At 37.0% G+C, this 18,940-nt stretch overlaps 1 protein-coding gene across 5 annotated transcripts in view; it reads left to right on the top strand.

The window, feature by feature from the left end:
• Ccdc152 (coiled-coil domain containing 152) overlaps positions 1-18,940 on the top strand; it is a 42,111-nt gene that overhangs the window by 17,723 nt on the left and 5,448 nt on the right. For 4 of the 5 annotated variants that reach the window (XR_012449185.1, XM_074077537.1, XM_074077536.1 and 1 more), the window contains exons 5-6: positions 2,323-2,387; positions 12,435-12,537. The exons of the other annotated variant lie outside the window; for it this stretch is intronic. Coding sequence is in view for 3 of the 4 variants with exons in the window: in XM_074077537.1 (XP_073933638.1) it covers positions 2,323-2,387; positions 12,435-12,537 (168 nt within the window). In the remaining variant the exon portion in view is untranslated. The remainder of the gene's footprint in view (positions 1-2,322; positions 2,388-12,434; positions 12,538-18,940) is intronic. 5 annotated transcript variants of the gene reach the window in all.

Raw genomic sequence — 18,940 nt, 5'->3', positions numbered from 1 at the left:
ATTATGAATCCTCCCCATATAATGAATATATCCTAATAAAAATTTATAATAATAAAAAAGAATAATTGTATGAGCTAATGGATGTGTTAATTAAGTTGATTGTGGTAATAATTTCACAATGTGTACATGTGTCATATCATCATGACATTGTAAAACTTGTATATATGCAATTTTTATTTGTCTGTTAACCCTCAATAACACTAGGAGATAAAGAGGAAAAAAAGAATACTATATAAAAGCAATTGTATGGAATGTAACCTTTTGACATTGTCTTTTTTTTCTTTTTTTTTTTTTTTTTTTTTGGGATAGAGTCTGTTTGTAGCCCAAGCTGGCCTTGAACTCTCAATCTTCCTGCCTCAGCCTAACCTTACACTAAGATTATAAGCCTATGCCACTACACCCAATAAGATTGTCTTTTTTTTTTAAACTCAAAATAATTTCCTTGAGATTTATCTGTTATTGTATGTGTAAATAGTTCATTACTTTTGTGTGTGTATGCTGGGGATCATTACTTTTTATTATTAGTGATAATACTTGGGTTACTGTCAATTTATGGCTTTTACAAATAAAGTCACTATGAATTTTCATGTAAAAAAAAAGAAGATTGCTATACAGGGACATTCATTTTGACATTTCCATGTATATATGTATTATAACCCAAATTGGTTCATCCCCTCTATTTTGCTTCCTTTCTACCTTAGTCCCCTTTTGTAATTTCAACAGGCTTAAAAATTCTGTATTCATTCTTATATAGGAGTACATCAACCATATTCATCTTCTTAATTTCCTTCATTTACTCTCCCTCTCCTGTTAGTGACCTCCCTTTAGTGTGGCCTGTTTTTCATAATATTGTTTGTATTTGTATTGGGCCTATATTCTACATATGAGAGAAAATATGCAGCCTTTGGCTTTCTGAAGCTGACCACTTTCACTCACTCAAGATGATGTTCTCCATTTTCATCCATTTACCTCCAAATTTTAAAAGTTCATTCTTCTTTATGGCTGAATAAAATTTCATTGTATACAAATACCACATTTTCTTAATCCATTCATCGGTAGTGGGACATCTTGGCTGTTTCCATGGCTTTTATTGTGAATAATGCTGCAAAAAACATGGAAATACGTATGTCTTTATTGTATACCTGACTTACATTCCTTTGGGTATATCCCTAGAAGTGGTATTGTTGGATCATATGGCAGTTTTATTTTTAGCTTTTTGAGGAGCCTCCATACTGTTTTTCATAGTAATTTACTAATTTACATTCCCACCAACAGTATATGAGGGTTCCTTTTTCCCCACGTCCTCACCAACATTTGTTATTGTTTGTGTTCTTGATGATTGCCATTCTAATAGGAGTGAGGTAGAATCTTAGTGTGGTTTTGATTTGCATTTCCTTTATGGCCAGAAATGTTAAGCATTTCTCATGTTTTTTGGTCATTTGGACTTCTTCCTTTGACAAACTCTGCTCAGTTCATTTGCCCATTTCTTCATTGGGTCATTGATGTTTTGGGAGTTTAGTTTTTTGAGCTCTCTGTATATTCTGGTTATTAATTCCTTGTCAGATGTATAGCTGGCAAAGATTTTTCTCTCATTCTGTGGGCAACCTCTTCAATCTGATGACCATTTCTTTTGTCATACAGAAGCTTTTTAGTTTCAGGTACTCCCAGTGTCAGTCCTTTCCCTTAGTTGCTAAGCCATTTGAATTCAATTTAGGACATGAGAGACCTCCTCACTCTTTACATTTCAACAATTCTGTTCTGAAATTGTAGTTTTCTAAGCACTCTGGACTCACTCACTCCATTCTCTTCTGTACAGTGTTGTCTGGAAAGCCCTCCCTTAAATAAGGAATCATTGCACCATCCAAATAAAGGAGATTCTTTGTGGATCACAAATTAATTCTCTCCAAAGGGCCATAATACCCTCTACTGCGTTTCCTTCTCGCTTTTAGGAACAGTATAGTGGAAGCAATTGGAGAACATATAGCAGGGCCTTATCACTTAAGTCTCAGTTCAGATGGTTCCTCTTCTCTTAAACCTTTCCTGACTTCAAGCTGACTTAGGTTTTTCTTCCATATGTTTCCACTATATTTCAGATGCACTGTCATTGTAGAATAATTGTCATAGTATATAATAAGTACTTAACACCTGTTTCACCACTAAGCTGTAAGTTCTGTGAAGAACAATAACATTTTTTGTTTATACATTCCAAGTGTCTAGCACAGTGCTAGATACGTGTTGACTGAATACATACATGAGTAGAAGTTTAATGTTATACATATTCCGATTTTAAAGTGCTATATATTAGTATATCCTTTTACACAGGTGAAAATGAACAACTAAAAAGAAATGCTGAGCTTATGAAAGAGAAGTTTAAATCTCATGAACAGGTGAGTTACATACCATTGTATTTAATCAAGTCCTTGTAGAGCATTTATTTATTCAAATTAGAAAAAAGAGAGGTTATTTTGATTAATAAACACAGCCAAAATTTATGTCTATGTGGATATAAGTAGATTATATGCCAAGTCTTTAGTAAGTGAACAATTTGTTTTACATTTTGAGAATCCTAGTCTTTTTACAAAACAGGCTGTACTAATATATTGCTTGCATTACTTTTCCTACCAAGAAGTGGTGTCATTATTTTGCTACATATTTTTCAATAGTAGAATATTCTCTGTTAGTCAGCTGGTCAGCACTTTTGAACTTTTTTTTATTATAAAATGAATGAGTCTATACTCGTTGTGATTTGGGTTATCATTGCACCATCTAAATAAAGGGGGATTTTAATGGAGATTACAAATTAATTTTTGCCCAAGGTCCATGATAGCCTCTGCTACAATTCCTTTTTTCCTGTAGGAACACCATAATAGCAATTGCAGAACATCAACACAGTGCCTAAAAAGTATTAAAAGAACTTAATAAATGTCAGTTCCCTTCCCTCTGCCCTTGGGGAAGTTTACTGTGCTAACTTTGTCTCATTTCCCAAAAGCTATTATCTCAAATTTTGGCAGATCTAAGATCTCTAGAACTCAAGTTGGACCTACAGCAGGCTTCAGCTTAAAGGATCTTCTGTAAATTGACTCTGATTTCTCATGTGAGGAGCCCTTGAAAAGAAACTCTAGCTAGTTCTAGAAACCTGCCAAGGAGCTGTCCTTTTGGAAAATTCAGCTTTTCATTTAAGTATTTCTTAAATGAAAAGTATATCTTTAGGTGGCAAAGTCAGTGAGGGTGAAGAGGTACATTGAATTTCCTCTTATTTCTTAGAGCAACAATGACTTATTGCAATATAGTTTATGAAAGCTATTCTATTTGGCTTTTCTGGTTGTTCTTTTATAGATACACACAAATGGAAAATGACAATTTGTGAGATTCATCCCTGAATTTGGCCCAGCTCAGAGCAAAGCCAAGAAATTAGAATAGGTTTGGCTATACCCTGCAATTTGGCTGGCAGAATAAGTAGCACAAATAGGAATCCAGACTACTAGATCCTTTATCTGGGATAATTATAGAGCGATACATAAGTCATTACATCTTGACTCTTTGTTGTTTTTGTTTTACTTCCTTAATACCTTTGAATATCTATTAATAGCTATGAACCCTCTCTGGGAAAAATACTCACAGGCACGTGTGTGTGCCACAGGCAAACACACACACACACACAAAGTTTTGCATAAAATTTTGGTGGATTCTCAGATGTCCATTCACTGGGTCTGAAAAGCCCTGACTTAAGTAGTCCTTATTAGCACTCCCATTCATTCAACATACATAGATCTGTGCATGGTGGTACATGCCTATAGTCCCAACTACTCAGGAGGCTCAAACAGGAGTATCTTTTGAGCTCGGGAGTTTGAGACCAGCCTGAGCAATATAGAGAGACCCCCATCTCAAAATAAACATATTTAAAGATGAAGATGCAAGGATTTGGAAATGCAAGCTTTTGTGGTGTTTAAAGACTTCTCTTGACCTCTTGCCTTTATCATTGTCTTTTTCCTATTGCCTTTTTTTACTCTTTTTGCTTGTCTTTTCTCTTACCTACATCTTAAGCCTATGATGAGTTTCTTTATTATAAGACAATACCCCAGGTAAAATTGTAAATTTAATTTTGGGGCGATTTCTTTTCCATTACAACTAATGTTTCTCTCCCCCATTAGTGTAATAAATCACCATATGCTTCAATAACCTAAGAACCTAATCTTAGCACATGTTAAAGACTTTAAAATCTTAAGTCCATCATTCTCTAGATTCCTACTCATAAAATTAATCCTTACCATGGGTAGTTCTTAATCTTCTGAGAATTATAAGTATTACATAATTTTCAGAACTAGGAGTCAGCCCACATTCAAAGTCAGATAGTACCTTTTGTAAACTCTAAACATGCTTGATTTATATTAAACATATGTTTTAATGTAGTGGCATTTATTCATACAGTTAAATCAAGTTCTTTTGGTGGAATGCTCATTCTACCACTTGAACCACACCTCCAGTCCATTTTGGAGATGGGATCTTGTGAACTGTTTGCCCAAGCTGGCCTTGAACCATGACCTCCTGATCTCAGCCTTTCAAGTAGCTAAGATTACAGGTTTTAGCCACCAGCACCCAACTAAAATCAAATATTTTGAATCTACATGACATACTAAGCACTAATGATGAGTATTCAGGAAGCAAACATTTTAAAAAGTCATTGTTTCTATGTGATCTGCATCTCCTAGAGTGTGAAATTGGTCTTTCTAATTGATTTAAAAAAATTGGAGAGGGGGAGATAAGAAAAAGTAATAGATTGAATTTTATCAAAGTACATTTTATGCATATATGGAACTATCACAATGAAACCCCTTTGTATAATTTATGTATGCTAATAAAAGAGAGAGATAGAAAAGAAAACCTGGTCTTTCTTGTGGGACTCATAGCTGCAAAGAGCAGAGTGGTAGCTAACCAGAACTGTGGGTATTGGGGAAACTGTGACTAGGAGACATTGGTCAAATGGTACAAAATTTCAAGTAGGAGAAATAAATTCAGGAGCTCTAGATTACAACACGGTGATTGAACTTTTTTTCTCCTTTTATTTTATATTTTTACATTTGCTTACATGTGTATACATTGTTGTGGCACCGCTCCCCTCCCCCTTCCCTCTGCTCTTTCCAACTCCCATCTCCTCCCCCACAACCACCCCTGTTTCTGGGCAGAACCTGTTCCACCCTCTTGTTCTCTGATTTTGTTGAAGAGAAAACATAGGAGATAATAAGAAAGACATACTGTTTTTTCTAGTTTGAGATATAGATAGCTATACAGAGAGATTCCTAGCGTTGCTTCCATGCACTTGTGAATTGCAACCCACATTGGTTCATCTCTACCAGACCTGTTCGCTACTTCCTGGTCCTCTTTTCATAGTGGACTGTGCCAGTTTAAGATTACTTTATTCACTCCTCTACAGTGAGCACATCAACACATTGAAGTTTTAGGTGTCCTTTCCTTCCCCTATTTCTCCTGTGCATGTTCTCCCCATGTCCAATAATATTATTGCATTTGTTTTGGGTCTATAATCCACATATGAGGGAGAGCATGTGATTTTTGGCCTTCTGAGCCTGGCTAACTTCATTAAGATGATGTTCTCTAGTTCCATCCATTTACTTGCTAATGACAAAATTTCATTCTTCTTTGTGGCTGAGTAAAATTCCATTGTGTATAAACACCACATTTTCTTGATCCGTTCATTGGTAGTGGGGCATCTTGGCTGTTTCCATAGCTTGGCTATTGTAAATAGTGCTGCAGTAAACACGGGTGTGCAGGTGCCTTTGTGATAACTTGAGTCACATTTCTTCAGATATATCCCTAGCAGTGATATTGCTGGATCATATGGCAGTTCTGTGTTTAGTTTTTTAAGGAGCTTCCATATTGTTTTCCAAACTGGTTGTACTAGCTTACATTCCCACTAGCATTGTATGAGGTTTCCTTTTTTCCCCACATCCTTGCCAACATTTGTTGTTGGTAACAGAGGTGAGGTGGTATCTTAGTGTTGTTTTGATTTGCATTTCCTTTATGGCCAGGAGTGGTAAGCATTTTTCCGTGTGTTTTTTGGCTATTTGGACTTTTTTGAAAAAGTTCTGTTTAGTTCAGTTGCCCACTTCTTTATTGGTTCATTGACTTTGTGGGAATTTAGTATTTTGAGCTCCCTATATATTCTAGTTATCAGTCCCTTGTCTGATGTATAGCTAGCAAATATTTTCCTCCACTCTGTGGGTGGTCTCTTCAATTTACAGACCATTTCTTTTGTTGTGCAGAAGATTTTTAATTTCATGTAGTCCCATTTGTCCATCCTTTCTCTTAGTTGCTGAGCTGCTGGAGTTCTGAGGAAGTCCTTACCTACACCTATTGCTTCCAGAGTATTCCTTGCTCTTTTGTGTACTAACTGCAAGGTTTTGGGTCTGATCTTAAGGTCTTTAATCCACTTTGAGTTCATTCTAGTACAGGGTGACAGGCATGGTTCAAGTTTCAGTTTTCTGCAGTCAGATAGCCACTTTTCCCAGCAACATTTGTTGAAAAGGCTGACTTTTCTCCATCATATGTTTTTGGTGCCTTTGTCAAAATTAAGGTGGGCATAGCTGTGTGGATTATTATTCGGGTCCTCTATTTTGTTGCACTGATCTTCATATCTGTTTTTGTGCCAGTACCATGCTCTTTTTATTGCTATGGCTCTGTAACATAGTTTGTAGTTGGGTATTGTGATACCTCCAGCATTGCTCTTTTTGCTGAGTATTGCCTTGGTTACTTGTGGTCTTTTGTGTATCCAAATGAACTTTTGAGTACATTTTTCAATCTTTGTGATGAATGTCATTGGGATTTTGATGGGAATTGAGTTGAACATGTAAATTGGTTTTGGTAGTATAGCCACTTTTACTATGTTGATTCTGCCAATCCATGAGCATGGGAGATCTTTCCATCTTTTGTACTCTTCCTTGATCTCTTCCTTCAGTGGTTTGTAGTTCTCCTTGTAGAGGTCATTTACATCCTTCCTAAAGTTTAGTTTACTCCTAGATATTTGACTTTTTTGTGGCTATTGCAAATGGAATTGTTTTCCTATATTCTTTCTGAATTTGTTCATTGTTGGTGTATAGAAAGGCTACTGATTTTTGTAAGTTGATTTTGTATCCTATTACATTGCTGAAGCTGTTCGTGGTATCTAGAAGTTTTTGGGTGGAGTTTTTTGGGTCTTTGAGGTATAGGATCATGTCATCTGCAAATAGGGATATTTTCACTGTTTCTTTACCTATTTGTATTCCTTTTATTTCTTCTTCCTGCCTTATTACTCTGGCTAGGAGTTCCAGGACTATGTTGAATAGAGGAGGAGAGAGTAGGCACCCTTGTCTTGTTCCTGAGTTTAAGAGAAATAGTTTCAGTTTTTCCCCATTAAGTATGATGTTGGCTGTAGGTTTTTCATATCTAGCCTTTATAATTTTGAGGTACATTCCTTCTATTTCTAGTTTTCTTAGAGCTTTTATCATGAATTGGTGTGGAATCTTATCAGAGGCTTTTTCTGCATCTATTGAGATAATCATGTGGTTTTTGTCTTTGCTGCTATTAATATGCTGTATTACATTTATTGATTTGCATATGTTGAACCATCCCTGCATCCCTGGGGTGAAACCAACTTGGTATGGTGAATGATCTTTTTGATATGTTGTTGGATTTGGTTTGCCATTATTTTATTGAGGATTTTTGCATCAGTGTTCATTAAGGAGTTTGACCTGTAGTTCTCCTTTAGGAGGTGTCCTTGTCCAGTTTTGGGATGAGTATAGTACTGGCTTCATAGAATGAGTCAGACAGTGTTCATTCCCTTTCTATTTCATGGAAAAGTTTAAGGAGAGTTGGTATTAGTTCTTCTTGAAGGCCTGGTAGAGTTCAGTTGAGAATCCGTCAGGTCCAGGACTTTTCTTTTTTGGGAGACTCTTTATTGCTGCTTCAATTTCATTACATGTTATAGATCGGTTTAGGTGGTTAATATCCTCTTGGTTCAGTTTTGGGTGGCCATAAATATCTAGAAATTTGTCCATTTCTTCAAGATTTTCAAATTTATTGGCATATAGGTTTTCAAAGTAGTCTCTGGTGATTTGCTGGATTTCCTTGGTGTTTGTTGTTATCTCCCCTTTTTCATTTCTGATTTTACTAATTTGTGTCTTTTCTTCCTCATTTTAGTCTTATTTGCCAGGGGCTTGTCAGTCTTGCTTATTTTTTTAAAGAACCAGCTATTTTATTGATTCTTTGTGTGTGGTTTTTTTTTTTCATCTCTGTTTCTTTAATTTTGACCCTTATCTTTATTATTTCTTTCCTTCTGTTTATTTGGGTTTTGCTTGTTCTTATTCTTCTAGGAGATTGAGATGTAGCATTAGGTCGTTTATTTGAGATCTTTCTGTGTTTTTAATATATGCCGTCATAGCAATAAACTTTCCTCTTAGGACTGCCTTTGCTTTGTCCCATAGGTTCTGGTAGGTTGTGTTTTCATTTTCTTTAACTCCCAGGAACCTTTTAATTTCCTCTTTTATTTCATCATTGACCCATTGATCATTGAGCAATGTGTTATTCAGCCTCCAGTTATTTCCATGTTTTCTGCTGTTGTTTTTATTCTTGTTCTACTTTTAATGCATTGTGATCAGATAGATTTTAGGGGGTTAGTTCTCTTTTCTTATATTTGCTGAGGCTTGCTTTGGGCCCTAAGACATATCTATTTTGGAGAAAGTTCTGTGGGCTGCTGAGAAGAATGTATATTGTGTTGTGGTTGGATAAAATATTCTGTAGACATCAGTTAAGTCCATGTGATTTATGATATCATTTAGTTCTAGGATTTCTTTGCTGCTTTTGTTCTTTAAGGATTTGATTGTGTGCAATTGAATCAACTACTTTCTGATTATTTGTCCTGTGGTTTGATGCTTCCCATCTTCTTGTGGTTTTGTTTGCTTTCATCTCCTGTGTGCATAATTCCTTGTAGAATCTTCTGTAGTGGTGGGATTGTGGTCATATACTGTTTTTAGTTTCTGTTTATTATAGAAGATTTTTATTGCTCTGTCAATTTTGAATGATAGTTTTGCTGGGTAGAGTATCCTAGGGCTGAAGTTATTTTCATTCAATACCCAAAATACCTCACTCCATGCCCTTCTTGCTTTTAAGGTTTCTGTGGAGAAATCTGCTGTTATTTTGATGGATTTATCTTTATATGTTATTTGTTTTTTCTCTCATAGCCTTCAATATTCTTTCTCTGTTCTCTGTGCTTGTTGTTTTGATGATAATACGCCATGGGGAGGTTCTATTTTGGTCAAGTCTGTTTGGTGTACCTGAATGGGCAAAACTTTCTTGAGATTTGGGAAATTTTCTGTTATTATTTTATTGAATATATTATGTATCCCTTTGGTTTGTGCCTCTCCTCCTTCTTCAATGCCCATGATTCTCAGGTTTGGTCTTTTGATGGTATCACTGAGTTCTTTCATATTCCTTTCACAGCTCTTGAGTTGTTTGACTAAGATTTCTTCTGTTTTTTTCTTTAATTTCAGTTCTATCCTCAAGCTCTGAGATTCTGTCTTCCACTTGTTCTAGTCGGCTGGAGTGGTCTTCCACTGTGTTTTTTGTTTGACTATAGGGACTTTTTATTTGCAGGATTTCTGTTTGATTCTTTCTTCTGAGGTTTTCCATATCTTTACTCAACTCCTCTTTTATAATTTGTGTTGTCATCCTTAACTCATATCACTCTTTTTATAGTGTCCTTTGTTTCACTTTGATGTTTGTTGAAGTCCTCTCTGAGTTCCTTTGTTTGTTTCTGTGTCATCTCATGTTCTTTATTTTTGGTGTCTTGAAATTTCTGGAGTGCATCTTGTACATTCTGATTAACCATGACTAGTATCTTCTGATGAATTTCTCAGAGATTTCTTCCAAGATTTCTTCTTTGAGGGTTTTTTTGTGGAGTCACTGGGTTCCTTAGTGATATTTATCATTGTGTTGTTGGGGTCAGGAACTAGGTATCCATTTTTTTCATTTCCCACTGAATCCTGTATTGAATTTTTTTTTTTTAGGAGAATGGTTTCATCCCTTTGTCTTCTTCCCATTGTTCCACTTGATGATGTGCAACTATGTTTTTGGTAGGCTAGTTGGTGGATTTGATTGCCTGATTTAATTTTTGTGTTGTAGCTGACTTGGTTGTTAACTAGGTAGATGTATTCTATCTGTCCCTGGTCTGGAGGTATAATTTAGCAATATCAAATTCACAGGTTCAATGCCAGACCAGTTGTTTACATATTATATAGAAAACCCCTTGATGATAATATCTATAAACAGTTGGGGTTGGGAGGGGATAATGGTTATTAGGCTAGTTAGAGATTTTGGGAAGTTGGTAAAGGTGGCACTAAAAAAGGAAGGCAGAAAAAGGAGTGGGTAGGTGGATTGAGAGATATGGGGGCTGCTGAGTTTTGTGGCCCTTGGGTGTTTTGGGGTGTATTTCTGTTGTTGTAGTGGAAGGTGTTTGTTTCAGGGATTGCAGGGGCCTGGGGTTGTATACACTTGGTACAGTAGGCTAGTCAGCACATGGTGAGTTTGCAAGAGGGAAAGGTAGTGTAGTGACAGGTTAAGGGAGGATAAGAGTGGGAGGTGAAGATGGGAAAGGGTGGATGAGAAAGGGCAGAAAGAGTAGTTGGGATGGAGAAAAATGAATTGTAGTACAGAAGAAGGAGAAAAGTGAAGAAGGTGAGAATAGGGATAAGAGAATAGTAATGATAAAGTTAGTAATATAGGAATAAAAAAGAAAAAGAAAAAAAAACAATAAAAAACACCAGGTTTGGGACCCATAAAAAGTTCAGTCTATTGGTAAAAGTTCTGGAGTTATTCCTTACGGGTCCAGTCCTGGTTTTGGCATGCAAATGGGAGCTCTGATGTGGTCTCACCAGGTGACTGGCTTATGAGTGATATTTGGTCCTTCTGTCCACAAGATTAGTTGGAATTGTGAGGTGAGGTAAGACTGATAGCTCTTGCAGGGTGGTCAGAGCTCTTGTTTTCAAGGTGGCAGCTATGTTGCCCTTCAGCTGCAGCTCTGTTTGGTCAGCTCCTCCCCCAGCAAGGTGGAGCAATTCAGTTTTCAATGCTGCCCTTTGTCTAGAGATCAGCTCTGGGATCCACCTCCTATCCTACTTTGGGAGGTTGGCCTGTGCCCCAACCCTGCTCACAGCCTTTGTGCTTTTCCTGATCTCTGCTGAGTGCTGGAAGCTCCTCTGAGAGGTTGGTTTGTTGCTCCACTCTCTCTCTCTCAGCCTTTATGCCTCTCTTAATCTCTGCTAGGTGCCAGTGGCTCCTCTGGGAGGTTGGCTTGTTGGCCTGCCTTTGTCTGCTTTATCCACGCATGGCTGAGAGTTTGACTCCATCCCTCACCCCCATTCTCTGAGGCAGGTTCAGTGTTCCACCCCTACTGTCACTGTTAGATTACAGTTCACTATTTATGTTTTTCAGTTTTGCTGGGGTAGGGCAGGGTTCAGTCTGCCCAGGGGCTGCCACATGTGGTGCATGATGCTCATTTGTTCCTTCCACAGTTTCACACAGGCAGCTTTGGAGCCAGCTGCTGGCAAGGAGAAATGGCATCACTGTTTTCAGTGCTGTGTGGCGTAGGGAGGCTTTCCTTAGGCTAGGGGTCCAGGATGTCACAGAGTTAGATTCTGACTGATGCTTTATCTTCTGCTTGTTGGGAGAAGAAAGAAAAAAAAGAAGCTGGTGGGGACTTTTTTCCCAAGGTGGCGGGACACACCTTGCTCTCTGTGCTGTGTGGATTTTCATGACTGTTGGGTGCAAATTAAAGGCTGATTTAAGGGTCAGTCTTTGAATTTTATCTGCACCTAATGTGATGGCAGTTATTTTGGCTAGGAGCAATCAGAATTACCCAAGTGTAGCTCCTACGTCTCAAGGAGGTTTCTGGAACTCAGGAGTTCTGATTCCTTACCTTAGCTACCATTTTGGATCTCCTTCGTAATTGTACTTAATAAAAATAAATCATTAAAAATTGCCAAAGGAAAAATTTAAATGTTCTTACCACCAAAAACTGTGCGAAGCAATGGCCTAGCTCGATTTTGTCATTCTACTGTAGGTATATATAATTTCTATAAATTAAAATTAAGAGAATAAACATTTCATACATTCAGAAGAAGAAATTGGTCTTTCTTAAAGCTTATTATTCAAGCAACGATCAATATTTTTTCCTTCAAGATATCGTTACAGGGTTGAGGATGGAGCTAGTGGTAGAGCACTTACCTAGTATGTGCAAGGCTCTGGGTTTGATCCCCACTATCACAAAAAACAAATTAGACATGATTGTGTGTTAAAAGTTAATATAAAGTGATAATTTTACCTTTCTAATTAATCAAAAATTACATATTCATGTTTAGATTGAAATAAGTATATACTTTAACTTCTAGGAATATAAAAATAATATTGCCAAACTTATAAGTGAAATGAAAATCAAAGAGGAGGGACATAAGGTAGAAATAAGCAGGCTTTATCAGGATTTGCAGAAAAAAGGTAAGTTTCTTGTTTTTTGAGTTATTTAACTCTAAAACATCAGAAAACAATTTGAAGGTACGTATAATTTTTCAGTAATAACCAGTATTCTTGAATGAACCCTGCCTTGATACATTTTAATTTATGTTTTATATCTTTCCATATGTTTTTGTGATATAAGTATACTATTTCTAAGTTTCATTTATAGTGTTTTCACTTAATACTATCTAATGTGAAACAGTGTCCTTGAGTTTAAATAATTTAGAAAGTATAATTAACAGATTTTGCATTTATAGACTCAGCATATTAAATAGAATTTCACTAATGAAATTTTCTTCAGTAAAATAGGTCTGAAGTACTTGTGTTGACTGTTAATTGGTTTAATATGGTTATTTGAAATCTTCCTTAATGAATCCATCTTTATGCACATCAAATGCAAAAGTTAACTTGAAGCCAGACATGGTGGTACACATTGTAATCCCAGCACTTGGGAGGCTGAGGCAGGAAGAACATGAATTTGATGCCAACCTGGGCTACATAGTAAAACCCTGCCTTAAAAAGCCAAAAGAGAAAAAAAGTAACTTGAAATCAATGGTAAGTATACATGTAAAACCAACATCTATAAAACTGCTATATGAAAACATGAGATTGTCTCTGTGACCTTGAATATACATCATTTCTTGAAAACCAAAAAGAAAAACCAATAAAGGAAAAAATTCTAAATTGACCTTCAAAATTATTAATTTATGTCCTACAGCACTTTAAGAAAATGAAAAGACAAGCCACATACTGTGAAAAAATACTTGCAAATGCATATCTGATAAAGGGCTTACATCTAATACATACAGAAATCTTACTATTCACTAAAGAATCTGAGCAACTCAAGAAAATGAGCAGAACATGTGAACAGTTATACTACGCAAGAGATACAAACTCAACACATTTAGTAGGGAAATGCAGGTTAAAACCATGTGAATATATCTTCTTATACCCTTTGAAACAGCTGTCTTAAAAACTATCACTGCCATGTGTTGTAGGTGTGGAACAACTGGGACTCTAGTATATTTTTGAGACTATGAAATGGTACAGCTACTTCAAAAGTAGTCAGTTTCCTTTAAAACTGAAGATGCAGTGTGCTCATTGGGGTCCTCTGAGAAGCAGGTCCTTTGCCAAGACAGGATTAGATTTGCTGGAAACACATTTGTGAGAGCAGATGAGCTAAGGAAGAGGGAAAATCCAGCTGAGTTGTCAGTCTATGATACAGATTTAATCTTTATGAAGAGAAGAATGGAAAGATTCTTGGGTAGGAAAAGTTTTCAACTGTGAAACATTTTAAGAAAGTTTCAGTGAAGTTGAGCCAAAGTTCCCTATCAAATGAGTTCTGCAACTCGGGACCAAAGTTACCTCATTATGCTTACTAAACTCAGTCACTAACTAGGAGCAGATCTTAAAAATTATGTTCATGAAAACAATGACTCAATTATCCCCTCTGAAGTTGTAACCTACAAGGTGCATTTTCATTTTGTTGTTGCTATTGTTTTGGACTTTTTGGTTTTTAAGGACTATATATATTCTTGAAAGGATTTTTGTTTTTGTCTTCAATAATACAGGGAGGTTCTTTTGGACTTTTTGATGCAAACAGTAATGGACCGTCTGTCTTCATGATCTCTGAATTTGTAGGCATTTTCCTTGGAAAAAGTTAATAGCAGCTGTATTTTCTGCATTAGTCAAATGAGGGAAAGTGTAGAGAAGATTTCTTTCTACCGTTCTTGTAATTGAAATACTGAAAGGTACATTTTCATGGCCACAACAGTCCACCCCTTTACTACCCAAATTTGCTTCTCCATATGGGTTTAGGTAGGAACTCCATGGTTGCTGTGGGTCTCTTCTGAAAATACAACTAAAAGAAGAGTTGTTTAGCTGTAAGGATCTGGCCATATCTTTAGCCAATGGAGTCTGGATCCAATAACTGGCTACGGTCTAGGAACTAGGCAAAGCATGATTTCCTAATTGCAGCACTGCTATAGTTTGAACATGGTTAGGGTCCCCCAAAGTCCATTGTGGACCTATTTAGAGGTGGTGGTAACTTTGGAAAAAAGGGCCCAGTGAAAGGTCTTTGGAGGTTATGCTTGGCCCCTTTTGGCCTCCTGTTCCCCCCGTTAAGTTGTAACCAGGACTGGGCATGGTGGATCATACCTATAATCCCAGATCCTCAAAAGGTGGTGATAGGAGGATCTTGGTTTAAAACAAGCCCAGGAAAAAGTTAGCAAGACCTTATCTCAAAAATTAGCTATGGAGTTAGGGGATGTGGCTGCCTAGCAACATGAGGCCTTAAGTTCAAACTCCAGTACCACAAAAAGAAAAAAAGTCTGTGTGTGGTAGCATAGGCCCATGGTCCCAGCTACTTGGAAGGCAGTGGTAGTAGAATCGCAGCCTGAGGCTAGCCAGGGTAAAACTCCAGCACATGCTCTTTCACACACTCCTACCATGTGCCAGCATTCACTGCCCTCACTAGAAGCCAAGACTACCTGATCTTAGACTCTGAACCTCCAAAAGTGTGAGCTAAATCTTTTCTCTTTCCTGGCTAGCTGCCTTAAGTATTTCATTTAAACACAAAGGTGTTTAATAAGGCTCATACCGTAAGCCTTCTCTTGATTTTTTTGAAGTAGATGTTAAACAGAATTGGCTGCCCATCTATCTCTACAACTCTCCACAGATCAAATTACTTCGGTTGCTCTCTGACCGTCCTAGTTATTATGGTGATTGTGGTCTCCTGACTTCTGGCGGTTAAGCCTCATAACCTGGGTTCTGTTACTTTGTGATGGGGATGACGCCATCCCCATGGACACTAGTGAGCTAAGCTCTGTGACTGCCTGTTGTACTATCAGCTCTCACAGAGGAATATGAACACTGAACTTTCTGGTGATGCTAGTTTGCCTCTCGCCAGTACATTTGTAGTTAACAGTTATCTTCTTGACCCTCCTGAAGAACATTATCCTCAGTGTGTTTTCTGCTTCACACAACTTATCCATTCCAGCATGCTAAACCTCTGTATTTTTTTCTGTACTGTCTGCCAGGGAAGCTTGAGAATTTCTACTTCACTGAGAATTGGTCATTGCTTTCTCTAGACCTGTAAGACCAAACAGAGAGTTTGCCCTACTTCCTGGGGTCCTTGCTAGGGTGTCAGGTACCCTGTCTCTAGTAGTCTCAAATTAGTTAAGCTTTGTTTACCAGCCTTACTTTCTATCTTCTTTGATAGAGCACCCTCAAAGTGTGTTCTCAGGTGCCTCTTACCTATACAACCATATCTAATTCTTAAAGATCCTGTGAGGTATGAGCACTTCCACATTAGCCCCACCACTCCCGCAGCCAGGTTATGCCGAGTCTTAGCCCTAGTTATTGGCCTAGCGACCAAAAGAGGAGATAAGAGGCAGCTTCTGAGAGGAAACTCTGTGTAACATCTCTCAGCATAGTGGAGATTGTAGCTTATACTAGGAAAGAGTAGGCCACCTCTTCAAACTTCCAGGGTTTAGAGAGATCCTCAGAGGCATTCATCCAGACGTTCTCAACCTATTTTTCAGTATTTCAAGTTTTACCAACCAGGGTCCTAATTTTATCATAGTAGACATGTTTTGACCTAGCACTTAAACATTTCTGTGGAGTGCTTTAACTATTATATTTTCTATTGCTCAATTGTATCTGCTTTTCCACTTCCGGAGGTAAGGGCATGTTTATAAGTTTCCACAGAGCCCTTCTAACTCTCACACTTACTCTTTAACCCTTTAACTTATTGTTAATATCCCTCAGTTTCTCATTATCCTTCAGCAGAACATTGACTTAATTTAGCAGTAACCAGTCAACTCTTCTTTGGCTACATGTTTCCATCCATCTTTCAAATCCCTAAATTATCACACCTGCAAGGCATTCCCTACCACTAGAACATTTTCCCCAGATTACTTCTAGCAAAAACTAACAATCAAAACCCCACTGTATATTAGGAAGTACCAATATTCTACATACCATTAAGGATGACAACTTCATTGCTCACAAAGTGATGTGAGCCAATCTCAGAACCCTGTCATACCTGTTTCCTTTTGCTAGTTCAACTCCTCTAAAAAGGAAACATCAAGATGGGAAATGGAGAGTTAGGAAAGTCTGTCAGTCCATAATGCAGGTCTAACTCCTGTGAAGGAGAAAAAGGAAAGTTTGATTTTTTTTTAAAAGCTTACAGTACATTTCTAAGAAAGTTTAGGAAAAGCCAATTGGGAGTTCTTTATTCAAATTCACCTGTAAAAGAGGTGAATTCCATATCTTCCAGGAATTGTACTATCTTATCTCAGTTCCACACCCATCACCAATTGGTTGCAACTCATAAAAATACAGCCTCCACTCAAATGCAGAAAAAGATTTTTAAATTTTTTATTAGCATATTACTATACTGGGGGTACATTGTGACATTTACATGAGTGCTTGTAATATATCTTATTTAAATTCACCCCCTCCATCATTCTCCTTTATCCCCTGCCCCCTCCTTAGAATAGTTTCACCTGTTCTCATTTTTCCATTTTCATACATGAGTACATAGTATTTCCACCATGTTCACCTGGTGATACCAACTCCCACACAGGACCCGTTTTACCTTCCTGTCCTTCATTAGAAAAGAATTATAAATTGCAGACGCTAAGACAGTGATGCATGATTATGAAGTTTTATAGCAGCTTTATTCACAATAACCCAAGACTGGAATCAAACAAATTTGTTAACTGGTAAATAGATTTAAAAATCATGGTACGTTTGTGCAATGGAATTTACTTAGCAGCAAAAAGAGAAAATTGCTGATGCATCAACAATATGGTCACTTCTAAAGCATTGTGATGAATGAAATAAGCCAGACTCAAAAGGCTATATAATGTGTTCTTCTGTTTATATTGCATTCTGAGAAAAGGGAAAATTCAAATCACTCTCTTCCAGTGTGTGGATGAAGAGATGAGTTGCAAAGAGGAACAAACACTTTTTTGATGTGGTGGTAAAATTCTATTCTTGATCATTATGGACTATTGTACATGTTTGTCAAAACTCATCAAATTGTTAGACTTCAAAACAGGGATTTTGCAGCCAGGCACCAGTGGCTCACACCTATAATCCTAGCTACTCAGGAGGCAGAGATCAGGAGGATTGAAGCCAGCCTTGGGAAATAGTTTGCAAGACCTGAGCTTAAAAAAAAAAGAAAATCACTAAAAGGGCTAGTGGAGTGGCTGAAGGTGTAGGCCCTGAGTTCAAGCCCCAGTGCCACAAAAAAGGAGGGGGATTTTGCTGCATAAAAATAATGCTTCAGTAAACCTAATTTTAAAAACAAAATAATGTAAGCAATGTCAATTACTACAAAAAAATTAATGGAAATAAATATACATCCAATAAAGACCCAGATAATGGCATTGCCCAATATGGAATTTATTTCAGTTAATTCTGATTAAGATAATCAATGAACTAAAAGACTCAACAGGAAATTTTGCTGGAGAACAGGGAACTATAATAATGAAATACATGAAAATGTGAGTACTAAAAACACAATATCTGAAAGTAAAATTTCAGTGCAATTGTTCAGTAGCCAGTTAGTTAAAACTAAAGCTGGAATTAGCAAGATGGAAGATAGAAGAGAATATCAGCCTATTGCAAAAAAAGGCAATAGATGACGTATACAGGAAAGAGAATATGAGACATAGGAACCAGTAGTGAAGCCTGTCAAGGGTGTTGTCTAAACATCTAGTGTTGGGCCTGAAGTTGCTACAGTCAGAAAAACCTGCACTCAAAAAGAAGAGCCGGGTGTGGAGTGTGAAAAGATGAGGACAAACTAGACCTGCATCTGTGTTGTACCTCCATCAACCTTGATAATAGGATGTATAAGAAAAGATTGCAAGAAACAGTACTAAACATGGATATTTCACAATGATAAAATATTAAGTTCATAAGAAAATATAACAGTAATTCTAAATTTATATGCACCAAATAACAGGGTTTTCAATATATGAAGCAAAAGTTGGCAAAACTAGTAGGAGAAACACGATCCACAATAGAGTGAGAGATTTAAATATACTTCTTTTAGTGGTAGAAAAAGTATTTGTAAATTTGCACAATCAGTAATGATACAGAAAATTTAACAAGATAAGCAAACTATGCCAATTGACAAATACAAAACTCTACAGCCGATAAATGTAAAACATGCCTTTGTCTCACGTATGCGTGAAACGCGTAAGAAAGTTGAACATATCATGGGCCTCAAAGCAAATTTCACACTTCAAAGGTCTGAAATTATAGCGTTCTTTAACTGCGTTGCAATTAAAGTAAACTCGGTAACTAGAAAATCTCTATGTGTTTGGAAATTATTTCTGAATACCCTGTGAATCCAGGTACAGATCCCAAAGGA

The sequence above is a fragment of the Castor canadensis genome, chromosome 6 (genome assembly GCF_047511655.1).
Source record: "Castor canadensis chromosome 6, mCasCan1.hap1v2, whole genome shotgun sequence".
Taxonomy (NCBI): Eukaryota; Metazoa; Chordata; class Mammalia; order Rodentia; family Castoridae; genus Castor; species Castor canadensis.
This window is presented reverse-complemented; position numbering and strand designations above follow the sequence as displayed.